The sequence below is a fragment of the Simochromis diagramma genome, unplaced genomic scaffold, assembly GCF_900408965.1.
Source record: "Simochromis diagramma unplaced genomic scaffold, fSimDia1.1 OVJJ01000596.1, whole genome shotgun sequence".
In the NCBI taxonomy this organism is placed as follows: domain Eukaryota; kingdom Metazoa; phylum Chordata; class Actinopteri; order Cichliformes; family Cichlidae; genus Simochromis; species Simochromis diagramma.
Window position 1 is genome coordinate 14,726,539 of NW_024387245.1, and position 25,762 is coordinate 14,752,300.

General features: G+C 40.4%; 1 protein-coding gene across 7 annotated transcripts in view; it reads right to left on the reverse strand.

Annotated features, from left to right (window-relative positions):
• Nucleotides 1-25,208, reverse strand: part of LOC120747532 (NMDA receptor synaptonuclear signaling and neuronal migration factor) — a 46,335-nt gene extending 21,127 nt beyond the window's left edge. For 2 of the 7 annotated variants that reach the window (XM_040053501.1, XM_040053496.1), the window contains exons 1-4: nt 24,883-25,207; nt 9,048-9,109; nt 7,822-8,757; nt 5,295-5,361 (exon numbers count right to left, since the gene is read on the reverse strand). In XM_040053501.1, the coding sequence (XP_039909435.1) occupies nt 5,295-5,361; nt 7,822-8,757; nt 9,048-9,109; nt 24,883-24,953 (1,136 nt within the window). In that variant the 5' untranslated portion in view covers nt 24,954-25,207. Of the gene's footprint in view, nt 1-4,286; nt 4,293-5,294; nt 5,362-7,821; nt 8,758-9,047; nt 9,110-24,882 lie in introns of all 7 variants that reach the window. The other 5 variants (XM_040053495.1, XM_040053497.1, XM_040053499.1 and 2 more) reach the window with 5 other exon arrangements.
• Between the last annotated feature and the right edge of the window lie 554 nt (nt 25,209-25,762).

The window sequence follows — 25,762 nt, forward strand, 5'->3', positions numbered from 1 at the left end:
CATCTCCATACAGAAGCTTTCACTGAGCTGTTTCCGAGTTACAGAAAGGAAATGATGAAGAACAAAGTCCATCACAAAGAGTACTGTGTCATCAAGAGATTTCATGTCTCATTTATAAAATATATAATGTTCCCCGTCCACAAAGCAGGCATTTTCTAACGCATTCACTTTGAGGTTGGTTTTGTTTTTGATCTGTTTCTGTTGTTCAAATACCCAGTTAGTGTGGATAAAAAGCCACAATGGAGAAAGAAAAATAAACATGCATTTTAAAATTTTGACAGCCTTAGGGTAAAGAAAGCCTCAATGTGCTAAAATCCATATTTTTAGAATAACAGTTTGAGACAGACACGGGATGGATTTTTGTGTGTTTTAGAGGTAAACTGCCCCCAAAAGTTTGTTCTGCAGTTTATTTTCCCTTGTGCTCAAATCACACATTTCGATGAAACAACACGCAGCTTTAATGACATTGGCACTGCAGATGGATAACACTCAGATGTCAAAGGAATCGAGATGTACTGCCTCGTGTCGCAGACGCCATCTGGCCCTGGTGAAACAGGTTCTGAACTTGCAACTAAAGTCATTTCTCCATGTTGCAGAATCAAAAACATTTTTGAGGTAAATAAACACATATTTATAAAAACAATATCATCATATTTAAAATTTAGCTCTAATAAAGCAGCCTGTGGTGTACTACAGATTTAAATGCTTAGGTGCTTGCAACTATACAAAATATTTCTCAAATTAATTCAGACAAATTGCATAGAACTTATCTACAAAAACAAAAATAAGTTGTCCATGTAGCATATCTTCAATTTTCCAGCCTTACACTGGAATAAAAGTTTGATTCATTCTGGCTTTGAAATTGGGGCATTGTGAGGTGATCCTTTTCTGGTTCTTTTAAAACCTGATGTCCTCACACCTCGTGTGCCATGTTCCAACTATTTGGCTTACACAGATTAGATATGGCTGTAAATAAGCAATAACAGAACCATAGCCAGAAATGAGCGCCAACAGCACTCTGGCAAAAACTGCGCCTGAGGGGGGGGGTGGATGCTTCGTACCTCTGGATGACTTCTGCTGACTCCTGCTCCCTCTCTCTCCTTTTTCTCTGCACAAATCCCCGGAAAGCCCTGCCATGATGTGGCACAGTATTAAAGGGATGAGAGAGGGAGAATGCTGGCATAGTGAGGGGTAGGACAGTGCAGGGAGGCTGATGCCACGGCTTTGAGCTGCAGGGGTTTTTGGGCTATAAAGAGGATGCTGTTGTAGGTAGACAGCAGATAGCTTTGACTAAAAAGACCAGCAAGGTAAATAACCCCATGTGCCAGTTTGCATCTGTAATAATCCATCATCCCATAGAAATGAGTATCTTGTCACCTTAAGTGACTTTTCAAGGGTTACACTTTTCAATTCTTAAAGAAATAGTTTGTTTTGGGGGGAATTTTATACTTTTTTACTTTTTGTACCATCCCAGAATCAGTCCCGCTTTGCTTCTAGTGCACCCTTCTTTGCATTTTAATGTTATGTTGAGTTTGGAGTATACACTATACTTAAATCAGCTCTTGCAGGTATGTGAACTCAAAAAGCAGCTACACTCAAATACATGCACGTTCTTCAGTACTTTGGGTATTTATTCACAGCATGAGGTACATCAATTTTTAATGGAAACATTTCTTGACATTAAAACTATCTTCCCCTAGCAAAACCTCTTAGAAAAGATGGATTTTTCTTTTTGCGGAGGCCTGCCATTCGTTCATATGAACTACTGAGAAACTTGAGTGTTTTCTGACTAGCAGAAAGTCATACCACTGGGCTCACACTGGACTTCCATGTGTCAAAGTACAAACGTGGTGTGAAATGCATCACTTTCAATGTGCGATTATGTCTTCAACAGTCTTAATTGTCAATTGAAAGTGTGACCCAACAATTCTGTGAAACTGATTAACATTTGTCCAAATCAGAGTTTTAGCTAGACTACCTTTAACCAGTGATACCCCACTGTGAGCACTTCACATTCTGCTCGAGTAAATAGAAATGAATGAGTAAAATCCCCCTCAAATAACATGCCCATTTAATGAAGAGGTGCGGCTTTACTTTCTATGTTTGGGAAAGAAATCCCATTTTAAGAAAACAAAAAAAACAAACCCCAAAACAATATTGTGTTAATCCACTTCCACCAGACTGGCACTTCATGGCACCTCAGCCATAAAACTGGTCAGAAGTATCTCCAAATTTAGCTAGTTTACCTAGTCAAGTATTGATAATACAAAACAACAGAGTTGATCTTGGATATGTTATTTACAGGTTTTTAGAAATAGCACAGAGTCACATGAAAATTAAAGTTTTCAAAGGTCTCTATGCTGCCCTTTTAAAAGCTAAGTACACCCCAATGATTCAATAGCTTGTAGAGCTGCAATGACTCAAAGGAGTTGTGGAGGAATTTTGGCCCATTCTTCTTTGCAAGGTTGCTTTAGTTCGTTATGGTTACCAGCCATTTGTTTTTGCACAGCTCTCTAAAGTGCTACCACAACATTGCTACTTACTTTGCCTGGGATGATTATCTTGTTGCATGAACTAAATTTGGCTAAGGTTTAGCTCTAGGACACGTGGCCTAACATCTAGAACACTGGTTTACTGATGAGTTCATGGTCAACTCAGTGAGTGCAAGATGCCCAGGTCCTGTTGCAAAAATCATCTTCCCTGCACCACCATGCTTGACAGTTGCTATGAGGTGTTTTTGCTGGTATGTTGTGTTTGGTTTTCACCAACATGTGCCACGTGCCACTGTGCATTATGGCAAAACATCTCAAGAAGTCTTGTGCGTTGTTCCTGAGTCAAACCTAGGCCTGCTGCCATGGCAACTCTTCCAACAAGCCATATTAGTTCAATCTTTTTCTAATTGTACTTTCATGAACTTTGACATGTAACACGCTAACCGAAGCCTGTAGAGTTGCAGAGATGTAGCTCTTTAGGTTGGTCTTTGCTAATTTTCTAAGGCGTCCAAGTAGCATTGTGTTATAACACCTGAATGCCCCAGACCAGCAAAGTGCCAAAGCTTCTGCTTTTATAGAGGTGATCAGATTTATGATGATCAATTAAGCAGCTACAAGTCTAATTAACTGATTAATCTAATTGTGATTAACAGCACTTTCCTGCTACTTACCTCCTTGATTTCTATGGAAACAGTAAGGGTGTACATAGATTTTCATAGACTACACAGATATCTTTGAAAACTTTCTCTCTCAAATGATGATATATTTAATCATACATACTGTTTAGTACAATCAGTTAATTTGAGGTTTTTATATTTTTATAACAAATACTGACATCAGGACTGAATACCTTTGTGCTTACAACTGAAGAGTGGACTGTTTAATAAAAACCTGACATGTTTTCAGTGTTAAGTAGCAGCTCGGGTTAGCTGGGCTTAGTTAGTCACAGTGTGTTGCAGCAGGAAGGGGTATGTAGTATGAAATGTTAAGGTTCTGGCTTGGTTAAGCAGTGTTAATATGTTAGCATTTATCTTATCGCTGAAGCTAGATAGGAAGCTTTTGCACACAGCACATTTCTTACAGGCTATTTATCTATCAAAGTTTTATGGAACTTACTGAATACAGCCAAAAGTTGCATTTTACTGGAAGACACTTGGATTGCATTTTAGCACTATAAATACTTGTTCTTGTACTTATGAAATCTCTCAGACACATTTAGTTCCAAACATGGCTGAAGTCAGCCAGCACAGATTTAGTGATAATTAGGAAGGCTGTGAAGAAGGATTAGAGCACCAACATAACTAACACAAATATCTTAAATGGCCAAAGTCCCTCTATTGCTGTGACCTAGACAAGTGTGTGCGTGCCAAACTGGTAAAACTGCAGGGCGCATGTGAGCTGCCAGGGTTTAGGTCAGCCAACACACAGACATTTTCTGTACTTGAGCTTGGCAGGCTTACTCAGCAGCACTGGATTATACCGGACTTCCCTTCTGTCACATTTTTAGCCATTTTGAGTTTTTACATGAATTAACATTATTTGTGCTGACTGCGCTTTATAGCTGTTCAGAGAGCTAAACACGCAATGTTAAATGTATTTCAGTTTTCATATTATTTGAGAGCACTGCGCTACATCCTGCTTGGTTCTCTCTTGTAATGATTTATTTTCTTTAACTCAGCGCAACAAGCAGCCCGATGATGAAGGTTAAATGATAGCATCTAAGTTAAGGAACAGCAGTTAAGGACGAGGGATTTAGATGAGGAAAAAAGAAATCAGGCAGGGAACAATACTCACGAGATCCTGTTTGATGGTCCCAAGATTAATTAGCATGCAAGAAGAGAAGCAAGAAAGAAGAAGAAACGGTTAAGGCACCAGAGAGCACTGAGTCTCAGAGAGGCAAAGAACAGAATCAGAATGAGACAGAGGAAGTTTATGTTTAATCTCCATGTGTAAAAACGAATAAAGTAAAGCCATATTAGTGCCGTAGGTTTGCATTTAATTATAGAATCAAACAGCTTTTGCGGGATATGTGGTTGAGTGTGACTTTGGGCTCCACAGATGGTGCAACAAGCATCTAATACAAGATGAAAGGCGAAAACACAAAGTGAATGACTTAAAAAGAGGTAAAATGACAGTGAAGGGGAGAAACAGTTTGCTGGAAACCGTGGGAGATTCTGCATATTTTAATCAGAAGTTGTGACAGTAGAAATATTCTGCAACTGCAGGTGTTTTTGAGAGATAAATTCATGCACTTACACAAATAGGTGCACACATTTTCATTCAAACGCGCTGACCAATATTCCAGCTCGAATGCACATGCAGCATTGATTTTACAGCCCTCAAAATGGGCGTTTTCAGGTTTTCGTGTAGACTAGTAATATGGACAACGATAAATATGATGATGCATATGAAATGAGAGTGATCAGTCTAAGCATTTCTTTTATTCTTCTTTGAAGAAAAACTTGTAGCTGCGTTGCCATGCAGCAGTTATTACATTTTAACCAAAAGGAAACGTGAGAATTAACAAAATAGTCACTATGATGGATGTCCTCCTTAAGCAAAACTTATAATAGTTTGCAAGTTGATTTTTAAACTTGCTCAAGGGGAAGTCAATGGCAGCCTAGAAGATAATAAATCAATTAGAAAATCCTTAATGTTAAGTATGCCAGTAATGGTCTGTTTCTAGGCAGTTGTATAAGACATTGCCATGGTACATTTACTCTGACCTTTCAAACAGCAGATCTGGCATAATTGTGACTGTGTATGTTTGTGTACGTGTGTGCACAGGAACTGGACACTCACGCCTGCATGGTTGTTGTAGCAGTTTGAAAGGTGAACATATTTTCCTTGGGGAACCAGTTGGTGTCCTCTGCAATTAGAGAGAAAAATGAGGTTTCCGAGTTTAATAGACAGAGAAAAATAGACCATATTGGCAAATGTCGTAGTAAATTTATTGGAAATATGAAATCACAAAACCAGCACCAGCACTTCACAGTCCAGCACTCCACAAATGGAGAGGGAGACACAAAGGAAGAGACAGCAGAGGAAAGAGACGGGCAGACGAAGAGTCAAAAATACAGATCACCACGTTACAACATCAAACTCTCGATCCCCTCCAGACCTGAGAAGAAATAGATTTGAAGTAGTAAATATAATATTAGCTTATTTTAATGCAGGCATCTGTTATTTTTGTTTTGTTTCCTTAGACTGATAAACACTGATAGTAATAAGTGTTATTTCTTGTCAATTTATGAAGGGCTTATTTGTTACTTGTTTTATACTCAGGTATTATAAATAGAGTTTATATGGAATCTTAAGTTTAAAAAAGTAATCTAATGGAGAAGATTTTTGTGAAAACTACCAAAGGTGTGTTTTACTAGTGATTTTTTAACCTGCATTTGCACTATTTTTCATCGCTATAACATCCTTCATTCACTCGTCCATTTTCTTAACTATTCATCAAACCACACACTCAAGCTGGAATCACCAATTAACTTAACAAGCATGTCTTTGGACTTTGGATACAAACCCATGTAGGCACAGGGGGAACATCAAATCTCTACATGAAAGGGAAGACAAGAAGCTTCTTACTGTGAGGCCACAGTGCTAACCGCTGCACCACTGTGCCGTCCTTTAAACGTCATGAATTAAAAAGATGAATTTTTGTGGAGAAGTCTCGAGCCAATCCTCATTTTCTTTATGTTTTGCTTCCAAGAATTTATTGTAATTTTTAGAGTGGTCTTGAACAATAGTTCTCTCTTGTTTCAGTCCAGTGCTTATACCTGATCATTTCAGAGGAATGCTTTATTGTTGTTTGTTAAGCCACTTAACATTGATCTATTTATCACCCCAACATTAAAAGGCACCTAAGTAATGAACCAGAGCTGCACATAACAGACAATTTTATTCAGACAACTTTAACTTCAATCTTTAGGCACTTTATTACAAGAAACCTGCCAAAAAGACCATGTTGGTTTCCATTTCTTTCATTGGATCTACAAATAGTATTTTGTACACCGAGACAAGTGTAATTTGTTGAAAATTTACAGCGTGTCATTGAAAATTTAAGAAACTGGACAAGTGGAGAACATCATAGGCAATAGGAGGCCTAAAAAAAAGAAAAGCCCTATCTAAATCAGATCAACAGTATTTTAAAGTCATGGAAACAGGCAGGGGAAAAAAGTTAAAATCAGACAGAAGACGAGTGTCTACAGCCATCTGCAAAACACGGTGGGGGCTCTGTCATGGTTTGGGGCTTCATTTCAGCCAGTGTTGGAGATCTTATCAAAATTGATGGAATTCTGAAATCCAGTCCATTTTTAGCCACAGTGCAATACCATCTGGAAAGCTAATTGGCATTGGCCTCATTGTTCCGCATGACAGTGATCCCAAGCACACTGCCAACACCCTGCAAACTGTATACCTGAATGTCTGGATAGAAAAGCACACAATGAAACACTATCAGTCATGGATTGCCCCCCGGAGCCCGGACCTCAACATTATTGACACACAGTGGGATCATCTTCACAGAGAACGGAACAAAAGGCAGCCGACATCCAAAGAAGAGCTTTGAATGTCTTTCAAGAAACCTGGAGAACTATTCCTGAAGACTGCTTAAAGAATTCACAGAAGGCTTTCCCAAGAGAGTTCAGGTTATGCTGAAGAATAAAGGCGGTCATATCAAGAATTGTACAAACATTTTTGCCTTATATACCTTATTGCCATGTATGTTTGCACATGTTTCTATAACTTGTTGCACCAATTTTATATTTTCCCTAGCAAAATATTAAGGAATAAGGGAGTGGCTCAAGAGTTTTGCACTGTACTGTAGTTTCTTTTTGCCATTTTCTATTATTTTTTCTGCTTCTTTGTACTAATAAAGAGGCTTTAACTTTCAGCATAAAGTGCCTTGAAGCAACTGTTGTTGTGATTTGGTGCTATACAAATAAAACTGAATTGAATTGAAGTGAATGTTTAAGTAGCTATTCTTATTGGTTTATATACAAAACATCATCACTGTTAAAGTTTACTAAAAATGTAAAAATATTAATAATTACTATTATAATTATTTGCTTCACAGAGAAAATATACTCTTCTATTGATTCTGTTAGTTTGACTTAATTATATACATCGTATGTCAAATTAAAAGTGTATTTAATTTATTTAGAAATAACTACATAAAACTGAAAAAAAGATCAAAATCTATTTCATCTCTGGTCCCATACCCATTCCAGCCACAGGGCTTTATGGAGAACCTTACACTACCCTCCCCCCCACTTGTTTGTGCCTTTTGAGCCTCTACCTTCCTTTGTGTCCTGAACCCTCTCACCTCTCTCCAGCCCAGTCATCCGGTCCACACTCCACATCCGCTCTAGGCGTCGGTGCTGCTTGCCTGCCTCTCTCGATGCACTCTCCAGGTCCAGGGAACCCTGGCTTCGAGAGGGAGCAGTACTGCACGACTCACAAGCCAACCCGCTACATTCCGCCTCCCCTTTTCCACCTTCGCCCCAGCTACGAATGTTGTGGGCGCTGACCGAGGTCTGCAGTGGAGGCTGAGACAGGTGATGATGATGGTGGGTGTGGTGGTGTGATGCATGATGAGAGTGAGAGCCTGCAGCGGTTAGCTGCGGCTGCTGGTTGCTACTGCTGCTTCCACTTGCCGCGCTACTTCCTCCGCTGCTGGAAGGTGGATTCATGCTCGAGATATTGTGGTGGTGGTGGTTTCCATGATGGTGCATACTATGGTGATGGTTGCTGTGATGGTGGCTGCCACAGCTGCTGGCGCCACGGCCACTGCTTGCGCGATGGTACTGGGTTGGAGACGATGAGGCGGAGGAAGGGGAATTGGAAGGCTGGATCGAGCCACCCCTAGATCCTACCCCACTGCTCCCCGACTTCTCCTTTAGGACGTCCAGTTCGAGGCTCTCCTTGCTGCCCTGGCCGGCGCTCATCAGCATACCGTGCTGGGTGGTGATGGTGTACACACGTGAAGGCTGCAATGTACACTCCACACACTTCTGCTGGTCTTCCTCCACTGAGAAGCTGCGTTCGAGGGACAATCGTGCTGGTGCCTTGTTAGAAAGTGTGATAGAAGATGGGGTTGGCTGGAGTAAGCCCAGTGGCTGTGTCACTAGGCTGGTCTCCTGTTTGTCCTCACAGCCCTTAGTTTCGGAACAGGGATGGAGGTGGTTGTTGTTGTTGGGGCCAAATGTGTCACTTGGCGACTCCAGGTCAGGACCCACCAAGGTTTCACACAGAAGATGAGCTAGAATTTGAAAAACGAAGATGATTATAAAAGACAACTAAAAGTGCTAAAGAATGAGAAATATACCAAGGTGCTAAAGAGCAAGAAAACAGAAAGAGTGGGAAAAAAATGACAAGCTGGCACAGTGGATAATCATCTTTCTTTGGTTATCAGCTGTCATCGTGACACGCCAATGAGTGCTTCCTGGCATTTCAGCAGAGGATGAGGTGAGAAAAGAACTAAAAGCATAAAGGAATACACACAGGGGAGATAGAGGGATGGACAAATGACAGGATGGCAGAGACGCTGACCTGATCCGTTTCGGTTTTCAGGGTGTGTGTGGGACAGGTACTCTCCAAATGCTCGCGCTGCTCTGTGGGGACACACACACACACACACACACACACACATACACGACACACATAAAGACATTAAATCATGGGTGGAAAGGAGGTATGAGTGGGAAAGAAGAGAAAGGGGAGAGAGAGGAGAGAAGGGCAAGGGAATTGTAAATTATAATCCTAATTGCCTTCTTTGTAGGCTTGTGCCACCCACAGATTAAGATGGAGCCGTTTTATCTCCTCGCTCCAGGCAACCCCAGCCTGAGGGAGACAGAGTTTGAGACAACAGGAGGAGATAGAGTGAAGGATTGTTTTAGGGCGACTTAATTTCTCAGTGGGTCCTCAGTTTGCATTGATAGGTGTAATTGCAGATGGCAGACTGTGGGTGTGCTGGGATTTTTTTGTTTTGTGGCTGCACTTACTATATCTGTGAATACTTGACCTTGACAGCAACAGACCAAGATTGTTAATGTGCTGGTAGAAGCAAAAATAGATGCTAACAGGTTAATCTTTTACTCACAACTCTTTGCAGGTTACAGCACTTTACAGATACACATTTAGCCACATATAGCAAAAATTAAATACCAAGGAGGGCTTCTCCTTTAAAAATAATAGTCCCAGATCTCACGGTTGATTGACACTGACCTGCTAATGTTCCTCTAGTGATTCTGTGTAATGGAAAAGGGATGAGAGAGACAAAGATGTTCTTTCAGTGTCAGTATAGGTACTCTGGAGAAATGTACTGCAGTGATAACTACAAGGAATGACAGAGGAGAGGACATGAGAAGTGAGTTAAACACTGTATGCTTACAATGAGTTACTGTGTAAGAAGAAAATACCACTGTAGTAGTTTTTACCATACAAGCAAACCACCGGCTAAGCTCTTGAAATATGCTGTTTATAGTTTCAACTTTCCAACAGCAAGCTCGATGAAAAAGAAACCACCTACTGCTCTATTAAGGGATCTATAATTCAGCCCATTTTAACACTTAACGTTTTTAATGTATTAATTTTACTTGAACACTGTCAGCTGACTGTATGCAGACTTTAAATGCTGAGTTTATCTCTAAAATGGAAGCATTATGCATATTATATTCTATTGTTTAATAATAATCTGATGTGTTCACAATATCAATATCAGTTATACTATCATACTAGTTACACTAGTACTAATTGAACAACGTAGCCCAAATGCTCCTAGTGGTTATGCTTTCCCAATACAGCTAACTGCTGACGTATCTGTGCTGAAGAATCCCTTGTATGCAGGAGAATCTGTGGGTGTACACCTCCGCCCGGCACCACCGTCAATTATTAAAGCCTGTCCAGCACAGTAAGCATACACACACATACACAAACTGACTCACACAATCTCCATCACAGAAAGAGCCGGAGTGCAGTGAAAACACTTCTCTCACACAGTTTCTTATTGAGACACAGCTCTGTATTCTTAGTGCACTCTGTGCTCTTTCACCCCTTTAACCCTCAAGGCTCCTCTTGAGACAATGCACAAAAACAAACCTGACTATTCCATTTAATGATAAAACCTGACCTGTTTATAGCTGTTCCATATAGGCATATTCTACGGCCTGTCATATGTGCCATACTGAAATGTAAGCAATGTAAGTGAAATAACTAGCAGTCCAGTAAGAGAAGTTAATATTCCTGTACATATTCTCACCTCTAGATATCTGTAAACCTTAAAAACTATAAAACAATTTTGTCCTTAAGTTTGACCCGAGCATAGAACCATATAATTGTGATAATATGTGTTCTGATCCACGTCCCTTCAGCCTCCTTCCATTGCTGTGATGTACAAATACTGGAATAAATAAAGAAATATAAAGCGTGGTTGTACAAATTAATGCACATTTTCCACATACAGTGGGTTTTGATAGTACTCTATTATATTGCTAATAGAGCAGTGCAAAAGAACAAGATTGTGTCATTAAATGGCCAAACTTCACATGATAGAAGGGAAATACAACATTTGTGTTCATTACCTCATTACTCATTGATCAGCACAAGATTGGGAGCCTCAATTAAAAAACTGGGAGCATAAAACAACATATAATCCCATCTTTAACCAAAGTGACATAAGTTATCTTCCTAATGGTTATGTTTAGCCCAATCCCCTGTACTGGGATATTGTCTTTCAAATAGATCACTTATCTCCTTGGTCCTTGGGTGCTATGAACTAAATCCTCTTCTGTGCTGGTAACATATAAGAAAAACAGACATGTTTTAATGCTGAGCATCTTTTTTGAACCAAATGTTAGTACACTATTTGGAATTGCATAGGTTTCTGAGTGTTAATGTGAGAAAATGTTTAAATATATTATATCATCATCATTTCATATATTTATCTTATGATATAAGAATATTGGAGGCAGCCCCTACTAATGTGACATTCAGCTACTAAAGGTGAGCATGGACCAAAAGTAAATGTAAGTAAATTTAATTGAAGTTAATTCAATTCAATTTAATTCAACATCAAGGCACTTTATACTGTTTAGGTCTAACAATCAGACAACCCTCTACAGGGAGTGCAGAATTATTAGGCAAATGAGTATTTTGTCCACATCATCCTCTTCATGCATGTTGTCTTACTCCAAGCTGTATAGGCTCGAAAGCCTACTACCAATTAAGCATATTAAGGTGATGTGCAACTCTGTAATGAGAAGGGGTGTGGTCTAATGACATCAACACCCTATATCAGGTGTGCATAATTATTAGGCAACGTCCTTTCCTTTGGCAAAATGGGTCAAAAGAAGGACTTGACAGGCTCAGAAAAGTCAAAAATAGTGAGATATCTTGCAGAGGGATGCAGCAGTCTCAAAATTGCAAAGCTTCTGAAGCGTGATCATCGAACAATCAAGCGTTTCATTCAAAATAGTCAACAGGGTCGCAAGAAGCGTGTGGAAAAACCAAGGCGCAAAATAACTGCCCATGAACTGAGAAAAGTCAAGCGTGCAGCTGCCAAGATGCCACTTGCCACCAGTTTGGCCATATTTCAGAGCTGCAACATCACTGGAGTGCCCAAAAGCACAAGGTGTGCAATACTCAGAGACATGGCCAAGGTAAGAAAGGCTGAAAGACGACCACCACTGAACAAGACACACAAGCTGAAACGTCAAGACTGGGCCAAGAAATATCTCAAGACTGGTTTTTCTAAGGTTTTATGGACTGATGAAATGAGAGTGAGTCTTGATGGGCCAGATGGATGGGCCCGTGGCTGGATTGGTAAAGGGCAGAGAGCTCCAGTCCGACTCAGACGCCAGCAAGGTGGAGGTGGAGTACTGGTTTGGGCTGGTATCATCAAAGATGAGCTTGTGGGGCCTTTTCGGGTTGAGGATGGAGTCAAGCTCAACTCCCAGTCCTACTGCCAGTTTCTGGAAGACACCTTCTTCAAGCAGTGGTACAGGAAGAAGTCTGCATCCTTCAAGAAAAACATGATTTTCATGCAGGACAATGCTCCATCACACACGTCCAAGTACTCCACAGCGTGGCTGGCAAGAAAGGGTATAAAAGAAGAAAAACTAATGACATGGCCACCTTGTTCACCTGATCTGAACCCCATTGAGAACCTGTGGTCCATCATCAAATGTGAGATTTACAAGGAGGGAAAACAGTACACCTCTCTGAACAGTGTCTGGGAGGCTGTGGTTGCTGCTGCACGCAATGTTGATGGTGAACAGATCAAAACACTGACAGAATCCATGGATGGCAGGCTTTTGAGTGTCCTTGCAAAGAAAGGTGGCTATATTGGTCGCTGATTTGTTTTCGTTTTGTTTTTGAATGTCAGAAATGTATATTTGTGAATGTGGAGATGTTATATTGGTTTCACTGGTAAAAATAAATAATTGAAATGGGTATATATTTGTTTTTTGTTAAGTTGCACAGTAATAGTCACCTGCACACACAGATATCCCCCTAAAATAGCTAAAACTAAAAACAAACTAAAAACTACTTCCAAAAACATTCAGCTTTGATATTAATGAGTTTTTTGGGTTCATTGAGAACATGGTTGTTGTTCAATAATAAAATTATTCCTCAAAAATACAACTTGCCTAATAATTCTGCACTCCCTGTATGAACAAGCACTTGGTGACAGTGGGAAGGAAAAACTCCCCTTCAACAGGAACAAACCTCGGGCTTCCACACACTGTGGAAGAGAGTCAGAGATTAATAACTAACAATTTAAAAAAAAAATCAGTTCAGTTTTATTTATATAATGTCAAATCACAACAGTTGCCTCAAGGTGTCGTATATTGTAAGGTAAAGACCCTACAATAATACAAAGGCAACAGAGAAAAGCCCAACAATCATATGACCCCCTGTGACCAAGCACTTTGGCGACAGTGGGAAGGAAAAACTCCCTTTTAACAGGAAGAAACCTCCAGCAGAACCAGGCTCAGGGATGGTGAGGGGAGGAAGACAGGACTAGGTCATGCTGTGGAAGAGAGCCAGAGATGAATAATAACTAGTTTTAATTTAATGCAGAGTGGCGTATAAACACACAGAGACTGAAAAGAGTTAAGTGAAGAAGAAACAGTCAGTGCATCATGGGTAACCTCCAGCAGCCTAGGCCTATTGCAGCATAACTGAGGGCTGTCTCAGGGTCAGGTAATTTATATGATAAGAGTTTGCAGATGCTGTAGTGCTGATCTTTATCTCAATTAAATTCACACTAGATGTTTTTGTATTGTTCACTGCTAAAAAATTTTGAAGCGTGAACTTTTTCTCAGCTCGATGAGGGCTCAGTAGTATGTGTATGCCTCTGACCCGGGCCTTTCCTCGCTGGGGATTTGCAGAAAGGTGGTGCGGTTGTTAGCACTGTATTTGAATCCAGCTGTTTGTAGTTTCTGTGTTCTCCCTGTGCCACGTGCCGGTCTGCACTATGACAGCTGGGATAAGCTCTAGCACAAACCAAAACCCCGAATTGCATAAATGGAAGAAAATGAATGGATAGATGAACAGACCTCAGTTCAACAAGTTTTTACTGCAAAACAAAAACCTCACACAGAACAAATTAACCGGTAATTTTAAATGTTTCTTGTGTGACCGTAGAATCTTTTGGCTTCTACACTGTTTACTGTCAATGGTTAAAAGTGCAGCTAAGGTAAACCAAACCTTTGAGAGTTTGGGGGTGTTGTTGAGGACTAAGGCTCTGCACGTGCTGTGTCACCAACCAGCTCCTTTCACTACATTTCTAAAAATAGCTCACCATGCCGCTGCAGTTCTGCTACAGCAACTTCTTCTCAGAAACCCCCGACTTCTTCAGTTGTAATGGGCATAAAGCTGCATGTGCATGTGCTTGCATACGGACATGTGAGTCTAATGGTACTTAAGGGCATTAAGAAAAAGAAATGTTTTAGTTTGTGTGTGCCTGCAGTAACAATAATCACAATTAAGGACACTTGTGATAAATGTAGTCTATACTTTAATCAGCAGGTGTCCCTCAGAACCTCTGATACATTTTCATTTGGCCCACCTGTTTTATAATTCAAAAGGCTGGGCCACTCTGATTAGAATCAGCAAACAATGGTGCAAGAGGCACGCATCATCCATTATACATGAGAGGAAACAGAGCTGGAAATGGATAGAGCAGAACGTCTCTCAATCATCCACTACACAAAACCTTTCTCTGTACAGTGCAGTCTTATATTCACAGTTTTGCACCAGCTTCATATGTGATACGTGAGCACAGTATGGGGGCAGTGAGGTAGCAACTGATAAATAGTCTCCGGTGAAAAATGATGAAGGGAAGGGAAAGGAAGAGCTTGACAGTTAGATATGAAATTCGTCCTGCATGCTCTCAGCCATGTGACCGGGGTTTGGGGAAAGAGACAAGTTAGGGAGGGGAGATTCTGAGGAGCAGGGAAGTGATTACAGCTGAGAGGAAGAGCAGTGTAGAAAAATTTGACCATATTAAAAATGAAAGAAGACTAAACCTGAGGAAAGACAGGTGGATAGAAAAAGGACATCAGTGTTTTTTTTATTTACAATAAAACTCTTTAAATTTCAACAATTGTCATACTAACTAATGTAGTACGCTACTGTTTATTAGTACAGATGCTTAAGGTAAGCGTCAGAGTATCTGTTTTCATTGACTCTGCAGCTTAGGAGACAACAACATGAAAACGGTTGACATCCTGCTATGTTGTTGCCTGCTTGGTGAGCTGCAATGCTGAAAAGTAAGCAAAAAGCATCACTTGTGTCTGTTTTCCCTGTTGCATCAACCATGTCTTGCATATTTATGATTGTGCACATCACCGTTTGGTACCTTAAGCTGTGATTATGGTTGATGCACTTGCAATTGTTTGTCCAAATTATCACACCAAGACAACCCTGTAACCATTGACTGGCAACTCAGAGAAAGAAATCATTACTTGGGTGGGAATAGCAAAAATTGAAACAGAAATCAAAGTGATTGCAGAGATTTTCTTCAAAGTTTTCTACTGAATCTCTTATATCTTCAGCCTGTTGCAGTATTCCTCTCAGTACCACCTGCAAATCTCTGTGCTCCTGCGCTATTCTATCACCGAAACAGCTACAAAGATTGACCCACTCATACAATCACGTCACCAATCAGGCCGTGTGGCTGCCCCCTCACACCAGGCTAGAGAAATCAAGGGGCACACTGCAAGCCGAAATGACACCAGAAAGCAGCACCCGTCAGTCAGCTATGACTGACTGTCATACACTGAATCTAGATACGTGAAAATGCAGCATCGCCTGGACTAATGGGCCATTCTTTTGTGTCTGTTCAATATTTTCAGCTCTTTTAAGTACTTGCTGTCGTTGTTGTTTGAAAGATGATGTTGGAAACAGCATTTTCAAAGGTCAAATTATGTTTAATAAGATGATGATGCATCCTTGAACACGACACCAACTCCTGTCTTCAGCTGTCCTCAATTGTAAATGACTAAATCGCCTTGTTTGCACCCCACCAGTACTCTGATCTCATTATTCAATTCTTCTGTTCAGTAGAACAATAAATCTTTTTCATAATGCAACCGCACTAAAAATAAATACTTAGCTTGGATTGTTTAAACATGTTGGTTTGGGTTAAAATTACTACTATGGTGAGAAAAGGGGACATTTGTTGTCATGGTTCCTGTAACATTACGTAGGGAATGAGAGGCAAACAGTAATCTCCTTTGTTAAGGTCTGACTGACATTTTGGTGAGCCATTCATCAAAATCTCTTTCATATGCACCCTTAATGACTTAGGGAGGCTGTTGTAAGGACTTTTTGGGGCCATTTTCTGAATTAAAAAGGACACAATTCCAAGAGCAGCTTTATTCCTGTTATGTAAACTTCTGTGGGTACAACATGAAACCTGAAGGTGCTCCATATTATCTGGTCATCTTTTCAGTTTCTTCTGAGTGAGCAGGTCAGAGTGAATCTGAGCATTTTTTTTGTACTTTGTGTCTAGAACTAAGCAGGTCGTGTGTAGTGTACTTATTACACCAGATGAATGAGTCAGACACCACTTACACACACTCCACTTCTTGAATACATTTTGTCAGAAACTCCACTAACCACTTCAGGCACATAAAAGGACTCTCAACAACAGGAAGATACACCTCAGCACTTTTCATGGATCTAGAGAGAACAATGTGTAATCACTTACTAATGGGTGCAGCTGGAGGAGCAGTACTGCCTATATTAGTCCTACGTTATCCACTTGTTGTTTGACTTTTCTTTTCTCGGCTTGTTTCTTTTTGTTCAGGGTGCACTTACACCTACGTGATGAAGGCTGTCAGTCAAATGTTTTCCTGCTTCGGTTCCTCCTGTCAATAGTTAAAATGTCCACTCACTCTTGGATAGGCGCCAAACAAGCAATCCACACTCTTCCAAGTAATTGGCTGTATTTCAGTAATATAATTAAATAAACAGATCGTGTGGAACAGAGAGTTTTTGTCATCTCTAACGTAACACTTGCAAAAACAGTGTTACATTAGAATGCAGTGCAAAACTCTTGAGTCACCCCTATTTTTCTATATTTTACTAGGAAAATGGGAAAACGGTGCAGAAATTTGTTAAAACGTGTGCAAGCATACATGGATATACAGTATACAAGAGATAAATTGAGTCTGTACAGCGCTAATGAGCTTGAAAGTCAATATTTCGTATGGCCACCTTTATTCTTCAACACAGCATGAATTTTCTAAGGCAACCTTTCTTCTAATTTCTTCAAGCAATCTTGAAGAATAGTTCTGCAGGCTTCTTGAAGGACATTCACTTCTTTGGAAGTTGGCTGCCTCTTGCTTCGTTATCTTTGAAAATGACGCTACACTGATTCAATAACGTTCAGGTCTGGGCTCTGGGGAGGCCAATCCATGACTGATAGTGTGTCAATGTGATCGTACTGGGTTGGCAGTGTGTCTGGGATCACCGGCATGCAGAAAAAAGTAGCCTTTGGCAATCAGATGCTTTCTAGGAGGTAATTCATGGTGGATCACTTCTTAATTTTGACAATATCCCCAGTATCACTGACTGTTTTACCTCTCTCCTGACGTCCTCTGTACATTTCGATGATAATTTGAATCAGAAATCCCAAATTTGGATTCACTATAACATCTGTTGCCACTGATTTAGTCCAGTTTTTGTGTAACCCAGCATACCTAAGCCTTTCCTCCCTGTTTCCCTTCCTTAAGAATAGCTTCTGGAGAGAGGTATCCTTGCATCTAGACCATTTCTGATGAGGCTTCAATGAACAATATCTGGATTAGCTACAGCGACAGATGCATTACTCAGGTCCAGTGTCAGGTGTTTGGTGGATTGTTTTCTACTTCTTGAGGACATGACTCTCAGATGCTATTACTCTGTATCTGACAGTCAGATACAGATGAACAGTGGTTTTTTTTTTTTTTTTTTTTTTTTAGGCCCATCACTTTTTCTTTTATCCAACATTGTTCCAGCTTCCTCAGTTTTGTTGCAGGACACACTGCACACCATGCTGAGAAACGCCAAGTTTTCAGCTAAGAGCTCATTGGGAATCACCTTGCTGATTCAAACATATTATTTTATGCCTGTCACATGTGTTATCCTTGCCATTTTTGTGGATTCAGAAAAAGTCTGGCTCCCTGGAAACAAAATATTAAAAAAAATGAGGGGTGGCCCAGACTTTTGGATATTACTACCATCCTTAGGGAGTTTTTCCCAAATACATGTTCTCAATCAGCCAATTACTCACCTGTGTATACTATCTACACCACAGCTTTGGCCTTACTGTAGTAACTCCAGTTAGAAACAAGCAGAAACAAGAGGAATGCTATTTTTTTATTTTTTGCTGACAATTTTTTGTGATCTCAGCTTATATTAAATATTTGGATTTCGACTTTTGGACTTTTACTGTGCGTACTTTGTCATGTGTTTGGGTCCTCTACTTCTGAGTCTTCATATATTTGTTACAAACTGTTTTCAAATGGTCCAATTAATCGTTTAGAAACATAATGCTAGCTTTTTAATGAGATTCATTTAATGCTTTGAAGGATAGAATGAATATTGAGAGATATCCCTAACCTTCTTACACTTCTTATGTGCTTTGTTCTTTAATAAAATGGCTTTTCTCATTTTTCCATCTCGAAATGACATCGATATGAAGGGTTAAATTAATACAACCAACAAAAATCCAAAACAAAGATGATAAATAGAAGAAAATAAATCTGTGATCATTAACCGAAACAATTTCCTTCAATTGTGTTCTTTCTCATATTTAAGCTATAAACCTGACCTTTATCTGCAGGGCTATAAAATGGATCCCTAAGGACCTACAAGATTAAAGAACTTGCTTACAGTTCTTTACAGCAATGATGCAGCATTTCATTCATATTATTGACCCATATCTAATGTGCCTCGTTCCTCTGTGGACTCTGATATCATTTAACACAGTGACCATATCCCCTGCCATGGCTGAAAGGTCTCCTCTGGCAGTGTTCCCACTGGTCTGAATATCATCAGAGCTGATGTCTCCTCTGGGTGTCTCTCCATCCACCGTAAGCAATCGGCTGCCAAGGAAACAGATTCCTTAATGCCTCTTAATCATATCCTCCTCTCAGATGCACTAATTGAATTGTTTCACAGAACACACACACACACACACACACACACACACACACACACACACACACACACACACACACACACACACACGGTGATGAGAACCTGTTGAGGAACTTGTTGCACACTCCCATGTCCCTTCAATAGGGACATGGGAATGTTAATTGCAGTCTTAAAGGTGCAATGCTTTATGGGACATGTGGGAACCAAGCATTGAGGAGGGATCTGATTAAAATGTCAGTACACTAGAGGCTGAAGCACCACAACCACATACGGTGTTGAATGATGACACTGATTCCCACACAGCAGTGTTTTTCTGCAGCAGCTAACACATATTTAACGCTGATCTTTTTTATAGAGCGGGCACAGAGAGCTTATTCCCACTGTATATTTTCACTTGTGACAGTAGAAAAACCAAGTATAATAATAAAAAGACAAAAAACATCACCAGAAGCTTATGTTATGTTTCGGTATCTCATTTAGCCATGACATTAAAAGGAAACTTGAACGGAAATGGGAAAAAAAAAAAAAAACAAAAAAAACCACGTAAATAAATAATCACAATTCAACTAAAATCATCTTCTGCTAAGCGAAAAAGACAAAATCAGAAGTCTCTTATAAAATAGTCCCAGGATTATCACGTGAACATCAATCATATGATTAGCTCCAACAGTGTATTTACATCTTATTCATAACAGACATCGAGCACAGAAAAACCCTTGCTCACGCATGTTCCATTTGTATCTCGTTTATCTGCAATCTATCAATCATAAATAGTTTAATTTGACGGCACCTCTCTTCCAACTTTCACTTACATGAATACATCCAACACCAAACAAGGATTGATCAAGAATAGCTGTGAACCAAAATAAAAATTATAAATGTTTTCAAAGAAAGGTTCACCACAGCATGGGATGGATAAGACCTGAGTTCCTCACTCAGTGGTAGTGAAGTAGAGGACCCAAACACATGACAAAGTATGCACAGTAAAAGCTTGAAATCCAAATCTTTAATATAAGCTGCTCTGGAACAGGCAGAGCATTGAGAATAGGGCAAATTTTTCAAAATAAAACTGCATTTTCTTTCACAAAATTTCTGGAAATTCTGTTGAAATCTGTGCTAGATTGCATGACATTAAGCAGGCATACTCAAACACAATTCCCTACTACAATCTGTTGGCATACTGAACAATTTTCACTTGAGGTCCATTTACAGTACAAACTTGTTCTGGTGCTATTCCCCTGTAACCTGTAACTTTCATAATAAGCAAATTAAGCTTCCTAATTCATTAAGAAACATTAAATACAGAATGGCAGTCACAGACCAACAATCACACAGCAGTGCTGGAGTGTGTATGATTATTCAGACTGTAATGAATAAAATGTGAATCATTTAGCATTTTAAATGAACAAATTACACAAATTGAACAAAGCAGGAGGGAAAGGAGGTTAAGATACAGTAGATATTATAGCGATTTCTTTCACTCAAATGAGAATGAATAAAGTAGTAAGAATACATTTAAAACATGGAGTGCATAATTTATAGCAGATGAGAAAAACATAAGCAAAAGCACGACGAAGCATGATTTTGCCCAAAACACAATCAGATTTATAAAACTTAGGAGGCAGTCTTTCCATGGCGTTTGAATAAATCGAAATTTAAAAAAATAAAAAAATAAAATAAAAATTTTCTAACAGTTATGTAACATCGCTGGCCCCCAATAACAGAGTGACTGCAGGCCACCTGACTGTCCTCCACAAACTAAAACACAATGTTTCATTTGCATCAGTCTGGGAAAAAAAAAAAAAAAAAAAAAAAAAAAGTCTTTCATCTTTCAGTCCATTTTCCACACTCTCAGAGCTCTGTGAAAGCTGTTGTCCACTGCCCTTCAGCCGAACCACAGCACAGCCTTCCTCTTAGGCTGATCGACAGATCAAAGCATTTCCTTCCTCGCTCAGTGTCGCAGAATTCTGGTGTGTACATAGGAGGTAATCTGTCCCCCTCTCTCTTTCCCTCCTCACTCTCTGTCACTAGCTACCTCACCGAAGCTGCTGGAGAGGAGAGTGTGACCTGTTTCATAACAGAAATCCATAAACATGCACAAGATGACACAGGCACTGTCGAGCATCGGGTACAAGAAGCCAGTGTCTCTTCAGTAGCATTCAGACCTCTAACGCCTCCTCATATCTCAAGACAAAAGAGATCACTTGAGGAAAATATCTTTGTGCATGCTTTCCAATCAGGCACACCTATTAACAGATTAAAAACTCACCACATTTTTCTTCTTTTTAGCTATGCTAATGGCATGGCTGTGAGGACACGGATGCCAGTCTGTCCACCACTTTGGTACAGACTAAAATGTCTTAACAGTTGTTGCACTGACTGCCAAGAAACACACTGCAAACATCTATTGTTTGTTAAGGATAACTGTAACTGATTTCTGGTGCTATGAGTTTGAAATTTGTAGGTTTTTATTACAATGTGATTCTCCAAAAACCACGAATGAGTTCATAAGTCATAAGGAATGAATAACATGAACATATGACCTTTAAGCATTACAGCTTTCGCCATAGTTACACATTATCAGCTCCACTTAGGTATCACAGCCAATGGATTCTTTTGTTTTTTTATTTTGGATATTGTACATGTTTTGTATTGTGGTTCCTTGCAACATTTGTCATCACTCTTTTGTCCTTCTGTTATCACCACGTCACCTTTTAATTTGGTCAGTCCTTTGGAAGTCCCTTTAACTAGTTAAAGGGAACAATGTAAAGCACTAGCAGAGTGACAGGTTTTGCCATGAAGAAATAATTAAGTTAGAGAAAGATCCTTTTCTTGGTTTTAATAAATGGGGCCGTGGGGAATTGTTTTACTGTCAACCAAGCTCACACTTGTTATTAGTTAACAAGTGTGAGCTTAAAGTTAAAGTCCAGAACTTTCGCTGCTTGTGGCATTTCATATTCTTCCATCACACTGATGCTGTATGCAAGGAAGGATAAAAAACAATAAATAATTATGTGTATTACAAAAAGTGTGTGAGTTTGCTAGATGTTTAAGTAAGCTTGACATTTATACCTGGCTCTTAAAAGGCCCCTGGAAGTTTCATTTAATGAATTTAATGTTTTAATGAAGTCAAAATAGACTGGCTGGCATCTGGGATGGTTTGGAAATAGTAAAAGGAAAAGTGGGGGATATTTATAATTCAGAAAGATGTGTGGGGGGGAGTGTATAAGAGCTGGAGAAAGAGAAAAAAATAAGCATATTTAAAGTTACTTTTTCCAATGACTCAGACTTTAGTTTAGATGTATTGCCATTTGCCTATAAGTTTCTGAAAACCGTAAAGAATCAGCATCACTTGATTTAAGGTAAAAATAAGAACAGTTAGTGCACCTAGCCCAGGGGTGAGCAACTCCAGGCCTCGAGGGCCGGTGTCCTGCAGGTTTTAGATGTGTCCTTGATCCAACACAGCTGATTCAAATGGCTAAATTACCTCCTCAACATGTCTTGAAGTTCTCCAGAGGCCTGGTAATGAACTAATCATTTGATTCAGGTGTGTTGACTCAGGGTGAGATCTAAAACCTGCAGGACACTGGCCCTCGAGGCCTGGAGTTGCCCACCCCTGACCTAGCCTCACTACTAGCATCATTTCCAGCATGTAGGAACATAAAGGCATGCCATATGGTTGATTCCAACTCCAGGTTACCGTGTCTGATTTGCTGTAATTTAAAACGTATAAGCAAAGTCTCCTTCCTTCATGTTGCTATAAATTAACAATAAACAGATTTTAGTGGGAGAAAGTATTAAATCCCACTCACGGTTACAAATCTGCATCTCGCTGCTTAACTTTCCCTTATTCTGGCATGGCACATGATACAAGATCAGCACAAAATGCACAAAAGATAACCTTAAAAACAGACAAGCAAACAAACAAACAAAAAAAGAAAAGCTGTATGAAGAGACACACATGGGATCCATGGAACCGTGTGCATGTGCAAGTAGAGAGATGGAAATGGGGTGCTTTTATTAAATTCTTTTAAATTCTCACTTCCTCATGCATGAGGTTATGTGCAGGTGAAAGGCTGATAAATATTGGATGTGAATCAACTCTGTTTCCCATATACTGGAGGCGAGGTGGATTCTTCTATTAGTCAAAATAAATAAATAAGCTCTGAAATTGAGTGTTTGTGCTTATGTGAGTGAAGAAGGAGGGGAGCGTGTGTGTGTGTGTGTGTGTGTGTGTGTGTGTGTGTGTGTGTGTGTGTGTGTGTGTGTGTGTCTACCAGTTGAGTCAGACATGTAACAGTTTGTGCAGTCCCTTTGTAGATGCAAAGGGGGGAAAGAAAAAGAGTGGCAGCCCTGCGGTGGGCACACAGGCTCTCACAGTGGAACACCTGCTCAGGATCTCCTCTGGGTCCATTTTCTAATCGTGCAGGAGGATCACATTCTCATCTTCGTTTTAGGGCAGCACACAGACACAAAAACACACTGCGCTAAAAGCAACATCGCTAAAAGCATGGTTGTGTAATGTAAAGAAGGCACACACACCCTGAGAGAATGACGTAACAACACATCAGCCCACATCTGTGAAAGCTATAGTCTGAACAAGTCAAGGTCATTCATGGACTGAATTAAAAACACTGGGCCCTGCTGTGAGGCACCCTCTGAAGCAGAGAGCTGCTTTGTATTCCGAGCTCATGTGGGACTGTAGCGTCCTGTCTGCGCTTGATGCCTGGACACATGAAACACACAGGCACACGTGCTTTCCAGCGAACTGCAGCCTCGCAGATGTGAGGAAGAAGGCAGCATCGTTGATACAGCCTCCTTACTCCCTCTGCGTAGTGCTGCAACAGCTGGATGCGGTTCTGGCTGTTTAAAACACGCACGGCTCTCAGACTGAGTCCCTAATAGGTTTTAACGGGCTGGACTCGTGCCAAACAGTCTGTCTTGTTTTTCCAGCCTGCAAAAATTAACGGACGTTTTCCCGTGCTGCCCTCTGTGATTGACCCAATGACTGGTCGTGATAGGTGATTAGTGCAACGACAGAATCGATTGCCGTGACTGATTAATCGACAGCTGGCTCATTTGCCCACCCCGGAGTGAAGGCTGCCGTCTCATCGCTGTACTGTTTTCTCGATTCTCTGCGGCCAAACAGAAAGGCAGTTTTTGGTTAAACTGAAATAACAATCAAATAGCAGGTTTTTAAAAATAAATAAATAAATAAAATAGCGGCTAATAAGAGGTGGCAAACTGGGAAAATGTATCAGGGACACTGAGTCACGGCAGTCCCATTTTGCCTCTGCATGACTTTGGTTATACAATGATGCTTCATTCACAACATCCAGAAACACTCCGACGCGCCAGGAGCAAACATCTTGCAGCAGGTTTACATTACATAAAACACAGATATGGGGAAATTGCATGAAGCCATCCTAATCACGTAATCAATTTCTGATTACAGGTTCAGTTTTGGGAGATCTTTAATCGATATTTGCCCCAGTGCACGTTCCGAGCTAGACGCGGGACAATCAGCAACCACCAAAAGCGCAAAGAGCCTCTCTGCGCATTACCAGGCAGACTGGCTATATCCAGGATAGCGCAGTGGTAATCCATCAAAACGCAAAACTGTCACACCTGGGAACTTCTTGTCGCTCGCACCTGAAGGCTAAAACACCTGCCAAGACTTCCTAAGGGTACTATAACACTGAGATATAAACCGAGAGCTCCGAGTGTCACTCACCTAACTTTTGCTGCCACAGAAGAAATCGCATCGTTTCTTAAATTCTTCCTCTTGGACACAGCAGTTCCCATGCTGGCATGGAAACGATGCAGGCAGGAAAACAGTTCATTCCAAAGGAAGGAGGAATGCGACGATGAAAACAGTATAAAAATCGCAAGAAAAAAAAAAGTTGCAGGGAAATCCGGGAGCAGATAGGTCACGCACGCGTCTGCAGAGCAAAAAAGAAGGAAGTCAGTCTTCTTTCTCTCTTTCTCTCTCTTACTCTGTCTGTCTCTCTCCGGATATGAGCATGTACGTGGGGTAGCTGCACAGCTGCCAGAGTGAGGCTGAAAATACCCAACCCCCCCCCCCCCTCTCTCTCTCTCCCTCCCCCTTTCTCTCTCTCTCTCTCATTGATCAAAAAAATGCAATGGGAGGATTGTTGGGTTGGTGATATCACCATCGTCCTCATCGTGCTCGCAAAGGTGGAGGCGGGGAGCCGTGTATCTGCAACAGTGGTGTCATCCACCTCCACCTCTGCCATTCATCTAATGCTCCTTTTTGGGGACTGTGATCTCTGTATCTTTACTTATTTATTTCCTGGTGTTACATAAACGGTCATTTTGGTGAAAGCCCCATCCACCCCCTCTAACACACACATACGCAAACGCTGTAACTGGCTCCTACTCAACCAAAGACAGGATGAGGCACTGCAGCGCTCTGTAAATATTTCTTCAATTAATAATACCACTGGAGCTTTAGCGTGTGCTTTGTTCTATTTCTTCTTATTCTGTTTTTACATTTAGATGACTTTGAAATTCGGCAGTTGAATTGTGTTGACCATTGGACTCGTATATACCCCAAATACTTTATTTATCCCATTTTCGGGAAATTCTTTTGT